Source organism: Oryza brachyantha, chromosome 3 (assembly GCF_000231095.2).
Source record: "Oryza brachyantha chromosome 3, ObraRS2, whole genome shotgun sequence".
Lineage (NCBI taxonomy): Eukaryota > Viridiplantae > Streptophyta > Magnoliopsida > Poales > Poaceae > Oryza > Oryza brachyantha.
The window spans coordinates 25,093,031-25,108,979 of record NC_023165.2 but is presented as its reverse complement, the minus strand read 5'-3'; the positions used below and the strand labels follow the sequence as shown (position 1 = coordinate 25,108,979).

At 40.2% G+C, this 15,949-nt stretch overlaps 3 protein-coding genes across 8 annotated transcripts; all 3 read right to left on the bottom strand.

Annotated features, from left to right (window-relative positions):
• Nucleotides 1–1,017: 1,017 nt before the first annotated feature.
• LOC102713724 (calmodulin-like protein 4) lies at nucleotides 1,018–3,221 on the bottom strand. The gene is made up of 4 exons (XM_006650506.1): nucleotides 3,032–3,221; nucleotides 1,871–2,028; nucleotides 1,674–1,754; nucleotides 1,018–1,342 (listed from the first exon to the last, which is right to left on the bottom strand). The coding sequence occupies exons 1-4, from the start codon at nucleotides 3,102–3,104 to the stop codon at nucleotides 1,190–1,192; spliced, it is 465 nt and encodes a 154-aa protein (XP_006650569.1). The 5' UTR covers nucleotides 3,105–3,221; the 3' UTR covers nucleotides 1,018–1,189.
• Nucleotides 3,222–4,593: 1,372 nt separating this feature from the next.
• On the bottom strand, nucleotides 4,594–7,291 carry LOC102713452 (probable histone H2A variant 3). The gene is made up of 3 exons (XM_006650505.2): nucleotides 7,224–7,291; nucleotides 6,909–7,073; nucleotides 4,594–5,122 (listed from the first exon to the last, which is right to left on the bottom strand). The coding sequence occupies exons 2-3, from the start codon at nucleotides 7,023–7,025 to the stop codon at nucleotides 4,826–4,828; spliced, it is 414 nt and encodes a 137-aa protein (XP_006650568.1). The 5' UTR covers nucleotides 7,026–7,073; nucleotides 7,224–7,291; the 3' UTR covers nucleotides 4,594–4,825.
• A 2,983-nt stretch (nucleotides 7,292–10,274) lies between these two features.
• LOC102710291 (pentatricopeptide repeat-containing protein At3g04750, mitochondrial) lies at nucleotides 10,275–14,607 on the bottom strand. 6 transcript variants are annotated; one of them, XR_001549781.2, is made up of 4 exons: nucleotides 12,732–14,607; nucleotides 12,374–12,414; nucleotides 11,432–11,588; nucleotides 10,275–10,820 (listed from the first exon to the last, which is right to left on the bottom strand). XR_001549781.2 is itself a non-coding variant. In XM_015834816.2 (2 exons), exon 1 carries the CDS (start codon nucleotides 14,556–14,558, stop codon nucleotides 12,753–12,755), a length of 1,806 nt encoding a protein of 601 aa, XP_015690302.1. In that variant the 5' UTR covers nucleotides 14,559–14,607; the 3' UTR covers nucleotides 12,415–12,464; nucleotides 12,732–12,752. The 6 variants fall into 6 exon arrangements, 1 of the variants encoding a protein (XP_015690302.1); XR_001549783.2 differs by having other exon boundaries at nucleotides 11,432–11,585; XR_001549784.2 differs by having other exon boundaries at nucleotides 12,378–12,414.
• Between the last annotated feature and the right edge of the window lie 1,342 nt (nucleotides 14,608–15,949).

The window sequence follows — 15,949 nt, the reverse complement described above, 5'->3', positions numbered from 1 at the left end:
TTTCAGAGGGTTCATTTAGCTTTGCCTTTTTTTTCAAAACACAATATAAACGAAATCGTTCATATACAAGCAAACACGTGAGCCCTGCCCTAAGCTTCTCCGAAGACTAAAGAATAATTAGTCGTGAATGCAAACAACTGCATAAATTGGAAAAGTTCCAGTGTTCCACTACACGGAACCTAACTAGTTGAGCTACACTCATTTTTTAACCCCTACAAATATATGTATATATTTTAGCTTTATGCTTTATTTATTTTTCTATAAAAAATTTGAAATAAAACACAACCTTAGAATGGTTTGCAAAGAGTAAAATCATCACAAGCTGCAACTGTATCATGAGTAGGTTTTATGCTTATACAGGAAACATTGCATTCAATCTAGGATCCAGTAGTTTTGTCATTGTTTTGCTCAAATTAAGTATAAGCGAACCAGCTTATCAACGATTAAAAAATAACTCTTACGTACAAATTTTATAGACATGTTCTTAGCAATCTAAAAACAAAAAAGTTAAAAAATAAACTATGATGAAAAAATCCAAATTTATCTCCAAATTTAAATTAAAAAATTTAAAATTTGGCTTATAACTATAGGTATAAGAAAAAGATCGGGCCAGTCACTAGCATCTTTACATCCAAATATTTTATGTTCGACATAACATTTTTCATCAGGAATACAAACAGTTTAGGAATGATCGTCTGCTCAGCATCCATTTATCGTCTTCTCCCCAAGATTGATCATCAACAGTATCCTTGCCAGCAGTGGTGTAAAATAGTTTGATCTACTGTATATTCTGGCAAAAACTATATTTTTTTCATAGAAAAAAGTGTTCTGACTTCTGAATTACATGCTATGTTTCACCTAAGTAAGGGAAATGAAATATTCAAGGTTCATAAGAAATGAATTTTCAGGACATGATTAGAAGACGGCATAAAAGATTGTTAGGCTAAAGAACATGGATGGATGCCCTTCTGAGTGTGTGTCAATCTCTAATACATAGTGCGCATACACGAAACAGCATTTGAAACAAAACCACACAACCTTAATATAGTTTTCAATCACAATCTTACAAGCTGAAATTACCAGATTTTGTGGTTCAGATACAGTACTTGAGGGAATGGTATTTACAGTGGAAACGATGCTCCCTAATTTGGGAATCAGTGTTTCACTTCCATGAAACAGCAGCATCTTTTCACCCAGATATCTTCCGTTCAGCGTTCTTCATCATGATCACGAATTCATCGTAGTTCACCTGCCCGTCGCCATCAGTATCCGCCTCCCTTATCATCTGCGCAACCTCCTCGTCTGTCATCTTCTCCCCAAGATTGGTCATGACTGTCCTCAGCTGCACACATGATGATTCATGAACAATAAGATTGTCAGCAATGATAGAGAAACAGCTTGGAAGTGGTTCAGAGCATCTCCAAGAGATGTCTAAAGTTGATCACTAAAACCAAATTATTCATTTTTAGATTTCTGTTGGAGGGAGGAAGTGGTTTGAGTCAAAAATATGAGTTCCTAATACAATTTATTCATTTTTAGATTTCTGTTGGAGCAGTGTGTAATTTTTATGCCCAATATTTTTTTTAGATGAACCCAATACAAGTTTTTGGATAGCAAAATATTAGCATTCTCTTTGGAGATACTCTAAATTAACTGTTGGGGCACTAAACCACCTCATTTGGCGAGATGAAACCGTTTTGATCCTTATCCAGGACCTCGAAAGCTTCCTTGAGCTCTTCGTCGCCATCTCCATCCTGCAATACACATGGAATGCAGTTACACAGATGGATGGGTGCTGGAAATTCAGTTTGCAGGCTAGCAGATAAATGTGGATCATCAATTAAGAATCCAGCAAACCGCAAGGCTTCACCTTCATCTTCCTGGCAATGAGGCTCAGGAATTCCTCAAAATCTATGATCCCATTGCCATCCGTATCAACTTCTCTCATCATGTCGTTGAGCTCCTGATCGGTTGGCTCGAGGCCAAGAGAACGAGTCACTGCAGCCAGCTCCTCCAAGGTGATGCATCCTGCATATATATTACAGGTTCCAAGTTCATCTTTTTTTTTTCAGTTAGGTCAGCAACATGAAGGCTGTAAAAGAAGTGGTTTTTATTGTTGAGTGCTATTGCTATTTGCCAGCACATTGGTTTTTTGGGCATATCCGAAAGGGACCAAGACGACACCATGTGCAAAACACGGTCAGAATCATTGACGAAGATAGAGACGTCAAGACCTAATTCTGATTTAATTACTACCCTAATAATAACTATGTGTAGATCATAGAGTTAATGGCAAGCAGTATCAGCACAGGCATCAGAAAAGCAGTTCTGGAGGACATATTATGTATTACTTAAGGAACTTGACCACTAGATAAGCATGTTTCAACGACTTTTTCCTAAACAAATTAGGTAGGTTACACATTGCAAAGATTAAAGGGCCCTCAAGAGTCAAGAAAACGAGTGAGCCAATAACAAGCACCTTTTTTTATGTCACAAACTGATCGATTCTTTGACCAAACAAAGCTCTCAAACTAGTCGCACAGAAAGCAAATCCCTGTCATTGGGCAGCGTAGAAACTTCAGAGAAACGTTTCCTAAGAACACAGAAATCTCAATCCCATGTACCACTCCAGTAATTAAAACAAGAACCAATACATTAAATAGAACCTGAGCCATCTGATGATTCAGATCATTATCGAAAAAAAATCTATCGATTCGGATAAGGTCAGACGGCTTTATACAGAGGAGTTTTCGAGGAAAAAAATGTCTCAGCAAGTAGGATCTGATAGAAAGTTCTAAGCAACAACTTGTACTGTTCAGACAAGAATCCTTTACTTTTCTCCCTTCATGCTATATCCTCCCGACCCTATCATCAACAGTTGACAGAAGCAATAAAACAAGATTCCATAGACCCATTTACTCTAAAAATCTAACATTGCTTCCAAAATTATATGGTATAACCAAGAAATGCAAGCAAACAACAATCTCAGCAAACACAAACACCAAAAGGAAGGCAAGAGGAGAGTGGAAACCATCGCCGTTCTTGTCGAAGAGCAAGAAGGCCTCCTGGAACGCCACCATCTGCTCGCTCGTCAGCCCTTCCATGCAGGCTCCGGCTCCGCCACCTTCACACTCACAGGCTTCAGAGAGAGGTGGTGGCAAGCAGAGAGGTGTGGTGGTGTTAGGTGAAGAAGAAGCAAGCAAGGTCACAGCACCAAGACCTTTATATAAGGGTGAGAGGAGAGGAAGGAAGCTTGGTGGAAGCATCCAACCATGGGGAAAAAGAAGGCCGAGATAAAAAAAAAAGAAATACCAGTCCCATTTTTCGTTTCTGTATATGCTTATAAACCAATATTTAAATTTTTGACTTTAAATTTAAGAATATATTATCGTAATTTTTCGGTCTTGGCTTTTAAATCACTGCGAACACGTACATAAAAGTTTTATTCATAAATTATTTTTTATTCATAAATACGTTATTTAGTTTTTTTTTGAAAAAGCTAAATAATCACCCCCCCTAACTCGTTCTGAAAAAGCTAAATAATCACCCCCCTACCCCTAACTCGTTCTGCAAGGGAGAAAGAGACACACTGGACGGTGCGCTTTCTGGAAGAAAATGGTAATCAGGAGCTCGCGTGGTTTTCGTAAACATTTCCACTACTTTTCATGCCTTTTTGCTCGTCACAGCGACCACAATTCAGCATGAAACTTACTAACTCACAGCTTTTCTTTTCTCAATAACAAGAGCATAAAACTTGAGCATAAAGAGCAAGTTTAATAATAATTGAATTAGACAAAAAGCATATGCATGTATATGACATATGCCTAGGGGTGGTAATGGACCAAACTCTTCATGCCACAAAATTTAAGGAACGGTTAAAAAAGTAGACTGAAAAAATTTTAGATTTTTAAAACTGAGTTGTGTTGTGAAACTACCCATGGGTCTGGATCAATTACCACCCACGCTGTGCCACGCAATGCCTTGTGGGTCTGACGGTGGCGAAAACGACGTGAAAACACAACAGGAGAAAAATGAGATGAGATCATTCATACCGGTGCGGGTGAAGATCCTCCAGGATTGTTCCAGCGATGTACCTGAATAAACAGTCAAGGGTGCAAGTGAAGAGTAAGTTTCTTGGGACAAACAAACAAACTGGGGGGGACAACTTGTATTGGTTATTGATGCAAGAATTGACTTGGAACAGAATGGTAACCTTTCATTAGGGCAAATCTCGGGACTTTTTTCAGGAGTAGACCACCCCTGCAGTAATCAAACGAATCAGAATAAACTGACTTCCACTTGCCGCATATCTAAGCTGGATCCAGTCAGCTCGGAGTGTAAATAATGATAAGAAAACAAAGTTGTTGACCACTGAGAGAGTCACCAGAAAAAAAATGCTCAAGCACAGTCAGATGCAGCATAGCTTCTACGAGTCATTCATGATTACTGCATAATCAGCCGTACACAAGGGAACAGCCGTAGAATTGCAACAGCATCAACAGCAATCACGGCACAGAACGCATTACCTACCGACAGAAGTACAAGTTTAACTGCAGAGACCGGGCCATGTACTACTATGACATGATTACGACATTAAAACCAAGGGAACAAGTTTGCATTAAGGTCTAGTGTCCGATCAAAGTTTAACAAGCAAACCACAAATACAATCTCCGAATGACTGAAGCAGCACGATGAAAGCATTACACGGATGGATGATTATGAAATGCTTAACTAAAACCTACACGGTGAACTAGGGCTCATCGCACACGGATGTGGAGAAAGTCCAGTTTTAAACTAAAAGATGTTCCTGTCCTGTCCTAAATCTTCACTCTTTGGAGGACTTGTTGATCAGGGACTTGTGGATGTGAGGAATGACACCTCCACCAGCAATGGTGCCCTTGATGAGAGTGTCGAGCTCCTCGTCTCCACGGATGGCCAGCTGCAGGTGGCGAGGAGTGATACGCTTGACCTTCAGATCCTTGCTAGCGTTGCCAGCGAGTTCCAGAACCTCAGCCGTCAAGTACTCCAGAATAGCAGCAGAGTAGACCGCTGCGGTAGCACCAACACGTCCATTTGCTTGTGTCCTTTGCTTCAACTGGCGATGGATACGGCCAACAGGGAACTGAAAATATGGATAGGAAAATTATTAGAGTGCAAATTTCGCTTGTCCAATATAGAATTTACCAACACTAACTTGTATGTGAACCACTAATTAAACCAACTCAACAACCCAAGTTAAGTTTTCTTTATACCACACGAACAGAAAATATAAATTTGACTCGCCAACAAATAAGTCAGTCCACAGACATATCATGGACGTGTTGGTGCTACCAGTAGCACATAAAGTTGATTTCACAATCAGAAGAATGCTAATATATCATGGACCAATTGACTCGCCAACATGCTTGAGGTGGACTGAAGGATGTGACACCAGAAGGAATGCACAAATAAGTCAGTCCACAGACATAAGTAACACATGATGATAAACAAGTTCAGCATGTTTACACAGAACGTGACCATGATGATGTAACAGAGTAACAGAACATTCTAGATGCTGGAAATAGGTTGCAGAAAAAATATGTGCATAAATCAGATGCATGTGCCCACCTCTCCACCCCCACCCAAAAAAAGAACAACAAAGGCATACATAGGATATAACCAGCAGTGGCAGACACAAGGAAATGAACTGAACATTGAAACCGAAACCAGTGTCCTCTACCAGTAGTGTAGCCTGACATAGATTTGCCCATACCATCATGATTGGCTCCCATGTTAGCTAAAAGCATCACCAACCTTGGTGCTACTAGCATACTACCAACTCTCCATATACATTATTCAGAATTTACAGATCTACCATGTAAATTGTGATTTTTTTATTATTTAAACCTTTTAAAAAATAATTTATTATTAAACCTCCTAGCTAAATATTTTCACTTGAACCTTGTTTGCCACGTCACCCCTCCTAGCATGACAAAAAGAACTGTCACACCAAGCTAACTGGCGTGGCAGGGCTGTCACACTACAACCACTAGCGTGGGCTTGCCACGCCTAGCAGAGTGACGTGGCCAAAAAGTTCAGATGGTGAAAATATTTACCAAGGAGATTTAGTAATATTATTTATTAAAAATGTTTAAAAAAAACATAAATTGCACTAATCATGTTTCTTGCCACGGCAACCACCTCAAATTGTCCAAAACTATTGCCACATCACCCCTAGTTTTGAAACATCCACCATCATCATAACTAGTAACACCACCATGGCCTTACTGCCTCAGCAAAGACCATCACCAGAATAGCACATGATGAAATGTATTGTCACGGAAACTAAAATATATATCATCCTCTCCTCTTTTTTGGAAGAAAACAGAGGGCAAGACCCAACCATCAATTCTTATTCATGAAAAGAAAACGGAACATGAGCCTACTGTAGCTCGCTTAGACAACACAAGCAAACATAGCCCTGCGACCATCCTCCTCTTCGGTAATGTTAGCATGATAGCATTGACTTTTAAAACATAGTAAGTCAAATAGTAAGTCAACAACAAAATCAACAATTCCTCAATGTGGTAATGCTGCCTGACTGAACAAACAAATCATGTAAACCAATCATCATAACACAATAGCATCCGACCCAAATGCTTCCCTAGATCTACCGCAACCTCCTCCGAACACAGCGAGTTCCCAAACTTCAAAAGAAAAACCCACCTAACTACGGTGCAAAACCTGCTAGTACAAAATACTAACAACACGCAATCCGTAGACGAATCTAATACATGTCAAAGCTAATAACTAAATACATAGGTCAGAAGCAAACATCTCCCTAAACCTTCGAGCCTAGACCTGACCTAACCCGCGGCTCACGAAGCAGACAAGCTGCGCCCAGAAGCAGAGCAAGCGAGGGAGCTCACCTGGAGACCGGCGCGGGACGAGCGGGAGACGGGGGCCTTCTTCCCCTTGTCCTTCTCCGCCGACTTGGCGGCCGTCGTCTTCGCGGCGAGCAAACCCTTCCCTCCCTTCCCCGCCATCTCTCTCCCCACACCTTCCGCTCCGCTCGACCAGAGAAAAAAAAATTCCTGCACACGGGGCCGAATCCGGCGAGGCGGGCACCGGGTGAGAGCAGATCGGGGCGCGAATCGGGCGGATCTCGCGGCCGGGGGCCGAAATCCGCGCGGGAACCGGAGGAATTGGGGGATTCGGGGTTCGGATAAGGCGGAAACCCTTACCTTTCGCGAGCCTCGGCTTCGTCCCCCGACGACGCTACGCGGAAGAAAGGCGAGATTTTTATTTCCCCCTCGCCTTTCCTTACTCCCACGGAAGGGATGATATAGCAAAATGTGCAGTTTTTCGGTTCTACCCTCACCTAATTCGTTATTATCACAGTTCTGTAGCTGGTGTAAAGACATATGTGTATGGTCGCGTTTTTCTGCGAGCACTTTTCTAAATTGTTAAATTATGTTTTTATGAAAATATTATATAGAAAAGTTGATTTTAAAAATTATATCAAACTATTTTTAAGATTTTTATAGCTAATAATTAATTAATCATATATTGACTTGTTGCTATGTTTGTAGCACCTATTACTTGTCCAACCAAACAACACAGCCGTAGTCATCCATTCCATGTAAAGCTAAAATATAATCATGTTTATTGTTCAAATTCCTATTATAATATAGCTATTTTTGTATTTATTTATTTTAATAATTATAGAGCCGATCACATCGTTGAGGAAAGAATTTGATCAACTTAAAATTTTAAAAATGATTACTGGAGTGATTGGAAGAGAATCTTTTAACTTCACCTTATTTTTGCTAAATAATCTAAAATTACTTATATATTTGAAGTGGATGTGGTAAAATCATTTTTTGTTTGACAGTACCATATGATCAGGATTTTATTGAAAGGATTGGGGTCCTATCAGATTTTAGAGAAAAAAAAAACTACAATGGCATGTGGATTGAAGTATGTAATAAAGATTTTGAAAAGTTTAATTAACTTCGTTTAAACCTGGGTTGAGTTATTCACATTATTTTCTATCCATATTGTTGTAATAATACTCCCTCTAGTCAAATAATTTTTCATTCACGACAAATTTTGGTTAAACTTTTAAAATCCTAATAATTAATTTGTGTTATAATAAATTAATAAAATCTAATAAGTTATAGTACTTTTAAAGCAAAATCTACATGTATCATTTATATCAAATTTAAACTAAAATTTGAGAAATTATCAATAATCGAAATCTTACAAGTTTAATTAAATATTGTAGAATTTGAAGATTAATAAAGATCTAAGTAGAATCGTATGGGAAAAATTGTAAAATCGTATATTATGATAATTACTATGCCCATATGGGATTAATATCGTCCTGGTTTTGTAGGTACGGGTCCGGAATAACGACAATTATCAAGACTGATATACACAGGAGGGTGTGCTTGTGAAGTTTATAAATAGGGAAGGGTGGTACAAGGAAAATGCCAGCCGGGCTCTGCGTCCTCGCGGCTAGGGCGGTTACTGCGGCGGCGAAATTTCGAAATGGGCAAATGGCGTAACATTTTGGCACATTTGCCCTTGACAAGTTGGATAATTACGGGGTAATCAGCAGCTTGAGGCGGGAGGCTTCGGGGATTTGGAGGTGGTGGCGGGACGCTGGGATGCCGTGCGTTTTGGTGGTTCAATTACCGAACTGCCCTTTGCCGGGGCCGTTGACCGGTAACTTGTGAGCAACAGCCAAGAAAATCCAGTCGAGTGTGTCCAATCGGATGGCAGGACGCCACGTTTTTTTCTCTTTCTGTATATATACATATATTTATTGGACAAATTCGTGCAGAATTATTTGGCACAGTTGGTGTAAAGTTGTTATGTCAAAGAAAATCGTGTAAAGTTATTCTCTCAAAATAAAATCGCGTAAACTTATGGGTTTTTAGGAAATTACTCGGTAGTTCATCTAAAAACAAAGAGTAAGATTTATCATTTACGACATATGCACGGTGAATTTTACGTATACTGCTTGTTCCAAAAATTAACGATACCTAGAATTTTCTTGTGGAGATTTGGTGGGATGATATTAAACAGGAGATAGCTGTGAGCGGATAAAATAAATATAATGCAGAGTAAAATACATTGTCGTTCCTTAGACTTATGAGCGATCCGTAAATTTAAAGCATCTATGTTCTTCAATTTGGGAGCGGATATCATTTATATCCATAAACTTTTAAATTATATATATATATATATTATTAAACTCAAGAGCGAATTTCATTTACTTTCACAAACTGCAAAATTACACATCTAGTAACATAACCTTAGTTTAATTAAACATAACCGGTCAAATTTTCATTTGGCTCAAGCTAACTGTGGTTGTTTGAAAATCTAGTACATATGTGTAATGCTACGTCAGCGGTCAACTTAAGTCAAATGAGTTTTGAACCAAATATGATTCATTAAACCTAAACATGTAATTAAAAGTTTATAGACCTAAATAACATACGCTCCTAAGTTTAAGAACCGGTCACGTATTTTACTCAATAACGTATATTATCTCTATTCCATTGGTATAACTGAATGTTTTTTAGTCCAGATTAGCAACAAGAACACATCCTATAAGAGCATGGATAGAGTCTGAGTATGGTCTATTAATCAATAAAAAATATTACCATCATTTTCTTTTTATCCATCCTATGCAATATTTTTTCAATAAAGATTAAATAATCGACTTTGAGCCGTTGTTCCTTATGTACAAAGACATATCTTAGTTGACTATATTCATCGCCACAAGCAAATATAATAGCATGGAAGAAAGATAAAAAATTATTTTTATGCATGACAAGGATATTTTATTGTATGGGATGGCTAAAATGGAAAGAAGGGCAATAGAAAATATTTTGCTGATTAATGCATGACTTAGTCTTATATGATGGATTTTGTTGCTCATGTGAATTAGAAAAACTCGGTCCTATGCTATACCTTTGAAAATATTCTTATAAGATAGGTTATTGTTACTAATTTGGATTAGACACCTCTATGATATTTGGTCGTGTGACAATGAAAAAAATCAGCTAACAGACGTACTTGTATGTATCTATGAGATATTTTTGTTATATAATTACATAGCCAAATTCTCTTATATTTTGGGACAAAGATAGTAGCATGATTACTTGATATAAGAAAGTTGGTAAAGAAGTTATTATACTCTAAGATAAATTTAAATGCTCAAAAATATTATGTTTTAAGACGAACACAGACGGAGGAAGTAAATTGTAGAGCTATTTGAAATAATTTGTGCCAAACTTATAAGTTTCTCGCCAAAATCTTTGACCCATGCATTTGCAATATCCATGTAGCAATCTAATGGCATGTCCTTTGAATAGTCACAATAACATACTATGTGCATGCATTATGTATTTATGTATACAACTATAAATCGGGTCATCGTATTCGTACCAAGCTCATCATCGAATACGATTATATGGATAGTAGTTGATCACAACCCTGTCCTCATCAATACAGGTGAACTCGTATCGTTTTGCTTTGTGGTAGTACAACACTCACCACTCAGGCACTATCTTTCAGGCTTTCAGCAGTAAAACAATTGCTGGTAACCTTTGAAGTTGGCGGCACCTTTGAAGCAATGTCAGGTTTCTAGAACAGCATCTGTATGACTCTTGCTACTACATGTCCAGTGGCAGTGTCCCATTATATGGTGTACTGGACATCCGTTTTTCCAGCTGCAAGGATCCACCGAGAGTCAATGCCATATACTCCAACCGACTGGACCGCCCGTTGCAGGCCTCCAAATGCCAACCTCTGAGACAGCATGACACCTGCAGCCGACAGAGGAACACGTTGGAACGTACTCCTAAATCAGGCACTGAAGCGACAGCATAGTGTGAATTAATTTCGCCCTCCAAACGCAGCTTACATGCACTGCTGCTGATATGGATGTTTGTGGTGCCTACATCTGAATGTGTACGCTCAGCAAAGCTGGATATGTGTGTGCAGCGGTTGTCATGGCGCACAGTTGGTGCTGTGGAGTGTGGTTAAAAATGGATAATCCAAAACAAAGATAGTGTAAGCTTGAATGGGGTGCAGGTGACGGGATGGCTCAAGGAAGAAATGCAGTAACTACTAACGACTGTTTCTTTAGAGAACTAACGACTGTCGTCCATAATATATTAATATTGACGAATGCTGAAACTATACTTGAAGATGGTGAGAACAGAAATGCATTGATATGCTGAGGTGGTGATGAAAAATAGAGGTAAATGGTAATAATTAACAATTCTATTTAAATATAACAAAATGGTAGCAGGAAAAAAAATCATCTATGAGAGAGTTGATTCAGCTGATCAGCTCTTAGTATATTGTGGGAATAAACTTATTTATTTGGAATTCTACTCCTGAAAAAGAAAATACTGGAACAAGTGATCATTACCTGAAATCTGATGATGAAAATCACTTGCACAATTACCACATTATTCCATTGCTGCAGTGGGACTAGTAATCTTGCTGATTGTAGCTTGATAAGAATGTGGTATTGTCAGCGGTCATTGTCACCCCCAATCTTGTCCAGGTTCATGAAACTGTACCTGCTAAAAGACACATTTACACACCACATAAGTTGTGACGTTTGTTTGTAGTAAAAACATCAGTAGTAGTTTGTTTGGTTATGCAAGCAGAGGGAAATTCCTGATTATTCTAATTCAGTAGGCTCAACTTTGCACTGCTCAGTAGGATTCCCACTTTAAAGACAAACCCTAAGGCATGTACAAGATTTTGTTTCCACTTCTGAACCTTCAGGTATTTACAACATTCAGTTTTCAGTTTCTCATATCAGCTTGTAAGCATACTTTCTACATGGCCATACTTGATCAGCATCTAACAAAGATATGGGATTTACAACATTTCAGTTTCTCGTATCAGCTTGTAAGTATACTTTCTACACAGTCATACTTGATCAGCATCTAACAAAGATATGGGGCTTCCTATTGAATTTATTCTGGGCCAACTGGCAAGCTACAGTTCAAAGACCTAATGAATTTTATCAGAGGACTTGGATATTATATTTTGGCTATAAATATATTCTTGTTAAATATTGTCTGGAATAGCTAGCAGTCTCAGTAACCTTATCTTGATTCATATTTTTTTAATAACATTTGAAAACAAAATAACAATGGGATTATTTTACAGATCTGGTAGATCTTTATATCAAGTTTTTCTATAACCAGTAAATAGTTAAATGTTAGTGCAAACATTGCAGGCTTCAGTCAAATTAAAGCATAGAATGAATTAACTCAAGAAAAAGAATTAATAATGACTAAAACAGAAGGGGTCTCTGGCATATACAGAATTTATGACTAGTGGTATACTATCTTACATACAAGTGCAGGTTTCTTCTTAATGAGTCTGGAGCATTCCCTGCAATTTGATCTTTTATCAATCAAAGAAAAATATTTTCTGCTTCAATTCTTGCATACCGGTTACCAGAAGAAGAAAAGAATCAGCATGTATTCAGAATATGCTGTGTGCATATAAATTAGAAGAAATCAATTAAAGGGAGTGGATAAGCACAGATGCTGTTTTAGCATCAATTTTTTCTCCAATAACATATAGCTAGCTGTTTATGAAAAACAATGATGTTGCCCAGATTGAAAACTACACTCATGTGTTTATTGGGAGAAGGAAGTCTGCATTGCAAAAACAGTACTCCTACTACCCACACAATTGAGACATACCTAGCATATGAAGCACTGGCATCAACAGCCAAACGTACTAGCACCTGCTGATTTTCTCACTCCTTTCCTTACCATACTCTCCCTTACTTCATTGCTGCAGTTCCAGTTACCTTCAGCAGCATACAGGTTGGAAAGCAAAACATATGCACCTTCCTCTGCAGGTTCAAGACAGAGTAGTTCCTTCGATGCAATTTCTGCAACTTCAGTATTTTGACAAGCTGAACTCGCACTCAAAATGGAACCCCATATGGACCGACTTGGCTTCATTGGCATCCTCCTAGCTAAATCTACTGCATCAAATAGCCTACCTGATCGTGCAAGGAGATCAACCATACAGCCAAAGTGTTCTATTCCAGGTTCAATGTTGAACCTTTGCTTCAAGGAATCAAAAATCTTTAACCCTTCATCTAAAAGGCCAGCATGACTACAAGCACTGAGAACAGAAACCAATGTTACGCCATTAGGCTCTATACCCTCTGCTTGCATCTTCCAAAATAGATCCAATGCAATGCCTCCATGGCCATGGAATGCAAGGCCAGATATCATAGCCGTCCACAAGGTAACATCTTTGTCCATGGCCTTCTCAAATACAGCATGGGCTAGCTTGACATTTCCACATTTGCAGTACATATCAACAAGAGCAGATGCCAAGAAAGCATCCTGAGTTCCATGCTCTTTAACCACCCAACCATGGATACTCTTTCCCAAATTTGGTGTTCCCTTGCCTGCAACTGCAGAAATCAAAGTAACAGCAGTCACCTTATCAGGTCTTACACAACTAACCAGCATATCATCAAATAACTTCATCGTTGCAGTGAATTCTTTGTATCGGGCATATCCAGCCAGAAGAGCATTCCAGGATATTATATCCCTGGCAGGCGACTCGGCGAAATATTCGCTAGCAAGGTCCAACATGCCAGCATTAGCAAATCCTGCAACCATGGTGTTCCACGAGATGCCATCTTTTTCACCAGCCTCACCGAACACTCTCATGGCCTTGTTCATTTCTCCGCATTTTGCATACATATCCAGGAGAGCATTACTCAAAATCAATCCCCTATCGGCAACATCAATCCTGCGCACGACGACGCCATGGACAGACCTACCAAGAAGCGCCTTCTTCAGGCGTCCGCAGCAAGCGAGGAGAGCAACAGCCGTGTACTGATCAACACCAACCCCCTTCGACGCCATGCCATGGAAAAACCGCAGCGCCTTCCCGCTGCATCCTCCCTTGACGTACCCGGACAGCATGATGTTGCAGCACACCGTGTCCGCCGTCGGCGCACACCGGAACATCGCCTCCGCCGCCTCCACATTGCCGGCGTCAAGGTACATCTTGATCAGCGAGTTGCGCAGGTAAACACGCGAATGCAAGCCATTCACCACGACGTGGGCGTGCACCTGCTTCCCGACGGAGCGGCTCTCCCCGTCCACCGACTTGAGCAGCGACAGGAAGGTTTGCTCATCGGGCGAAATGGATGACGCCAGCATCGACCTGTACAGAGCAGCCGGTCGGCCCGGCGAGGAGGAGGACGCCGCCGCCGCCGCAGAGAGCATCAGGTTGTAGATGTAGAGGTTGGGGCGAGGCGTGAAGTGCTCGAAGAGGAGATCGGCCACGCGCGCGTACTGCGGGAAGGAGACGGTGGCGAAGTGGAGGAGCCTGCTCATGGGGAACGTCTCGAAGGCGAGGCGGAGGCGGAGCATGTGGGCGAGGATGGCCCTGAACGGCCTTGCGCCGCCGCCGCACCGCTCGAGGATGACGAGCGCCGGGTGGCCGAGCCGGAGGGAGACGGTCGGGTCCCACGGCCTCCCGCTGGTGGAAGCCATCCCGCCGCCGGCGAGACGGAAGCGCGCCCGCCGCCTCCCCGGCGGTAGCACTAGCTTCCCGGTTCTGGATCGTCGAAGGCCTTCCGCACGGGGGCCGCTGGCACGTAGAAACCGCCTCGCCGCCGCCGACGACACCGCCGCCCGCGCCGACTCCGAGCAAGAGGCTTCGCGGCGGCGGACGGCGAGGAGGCGCCCAGGCTCCAGGCCCAGCAGCTAAAGTAAACGTGCACCCAATTATGGGCCGCGAAATTACTTAATGGGCCCAATATAAGGCCCACCTCTATCTACCCAATCATGTGCATGCAACTAATATAGTAATATCTTAAGTATAATCACGGGTTAGTAAAGTTCGTGCTAGAGTTTATCAATAGGGGTATAGTGATATCCATTTATCCTCTTAAGTAAAAAAAGTTACACAGATCAGATGGTGCCAGCTCAATTTGTTCAAAGGGACACACACCATGGTGACAATTCACATCACATGAAAGGGAGGAGTGCCTTTCTAATCCATCCAGTAAAGCTCGTCCAGTTCTAATCACTTTTCCAGTCAGTGTGCTCTGATAAAAGTTAAGGGGAAAAAAAAGGCAAGATAAAAAAAATCTTGTGCCTTGGGCTCCCATCGTTTCGCTTTTTGGAGAAATAAGCAAAAACGCGTTTTACAAATGAAAAATAATTTGCAGGTAAAACTTTTATATGCGTGTTCATAGCGACTCAAAAGCGAAATGTGTAAAACAAAACACGAGGAAAAAACCACAAAATCAAGTTTAAAATTAAGTTCTAAAATTTAAATTTTGGCTTATAAGCAGTTGCAACTGCGAAACGATGGAGCCCTTAATCTGGTCATGTTTGCATATGATGTACACCTTCACCTCCGTCACTCATCTCATCAAAATCAAACAAGTACATGGGAATCAAATTAAACTGATCACCTGTTCACTTCTCCTGGTTAAGTATGACATTGGCATTTGACAAACCATTTATCGCTCACAAGTCACAGCCAACATGATCTTTACCAGATGAGAATGCAATTGCTTGCGAGGAATATACAAGCAGTGTAGCAGAGATATACATAGTGTGTGTGTCATCTGCTTTTCGCTATGAGCCGTTTAGTCACGTCTATGTCTGCCATCAGTTTGCTTTCGCAGATGAGGACCTTTCCATTTTCGCTTCTACTTATACTCTCGTAAGTTAAAATCTAAAATTTTAAATATTAAATTTAAAGTTATATTTAAGATATTTATTGTTATTTTTAGCTTTTGTTTTTACGTCACGAAGAGCATGTATATAATTTTTTTATTTATAATTTATCTTTTATTTATAAATATGTTGTTTTCTTTTTATTCAAACAACCAAAAGATAACCACGCAGAATTTCATACTCGGACCGACCAT

Coding starts and splice junctions, on each gene's coding strand:
- LOC102713724 (XM_006650506.1), bottom strand. CDS start 3,104: ATGGAAGGGCTGACGAGCGAGCAGATGGTGGCGTTCCAGGAGGCCTTC. Junction 1,755..1,870: donor TCATTGCCAGGAAGATGAAG/GTGAAGCCTTGC, acceptor TGTGTATTGCAG/GATGGAGATGGCGACGAAGA. Junction 1,343..1,673: donor GTTTCATCTCGCCAAATGAG/GTGGTTTAGTGC, acceptor TCATGTGTGCAG/CTGAGGACAGTCATGACCAA.
- LOC102710291 (XM_015834816.2), bottom strand. CDS start 14,558: ATGGCTTCCACCAGCGGGAGGCCGTGGGACCCGACCGTCTCCCTCCGG.
- LOC102713452 (XM_006650505.2), bottom strand. CDS start 7,025: ATGGCGGGGAAGGGAGGGAAGGGTTTGCTCGCCGCGAAGACGACGGCC. Junction 5,123..6,908: donor CGTCCCGCGCCGGTCTCCAG/GTGAGCTCCCTC, acceptor CCATATTTTCAG/TTCCCTGTTGGCCGTATCCA.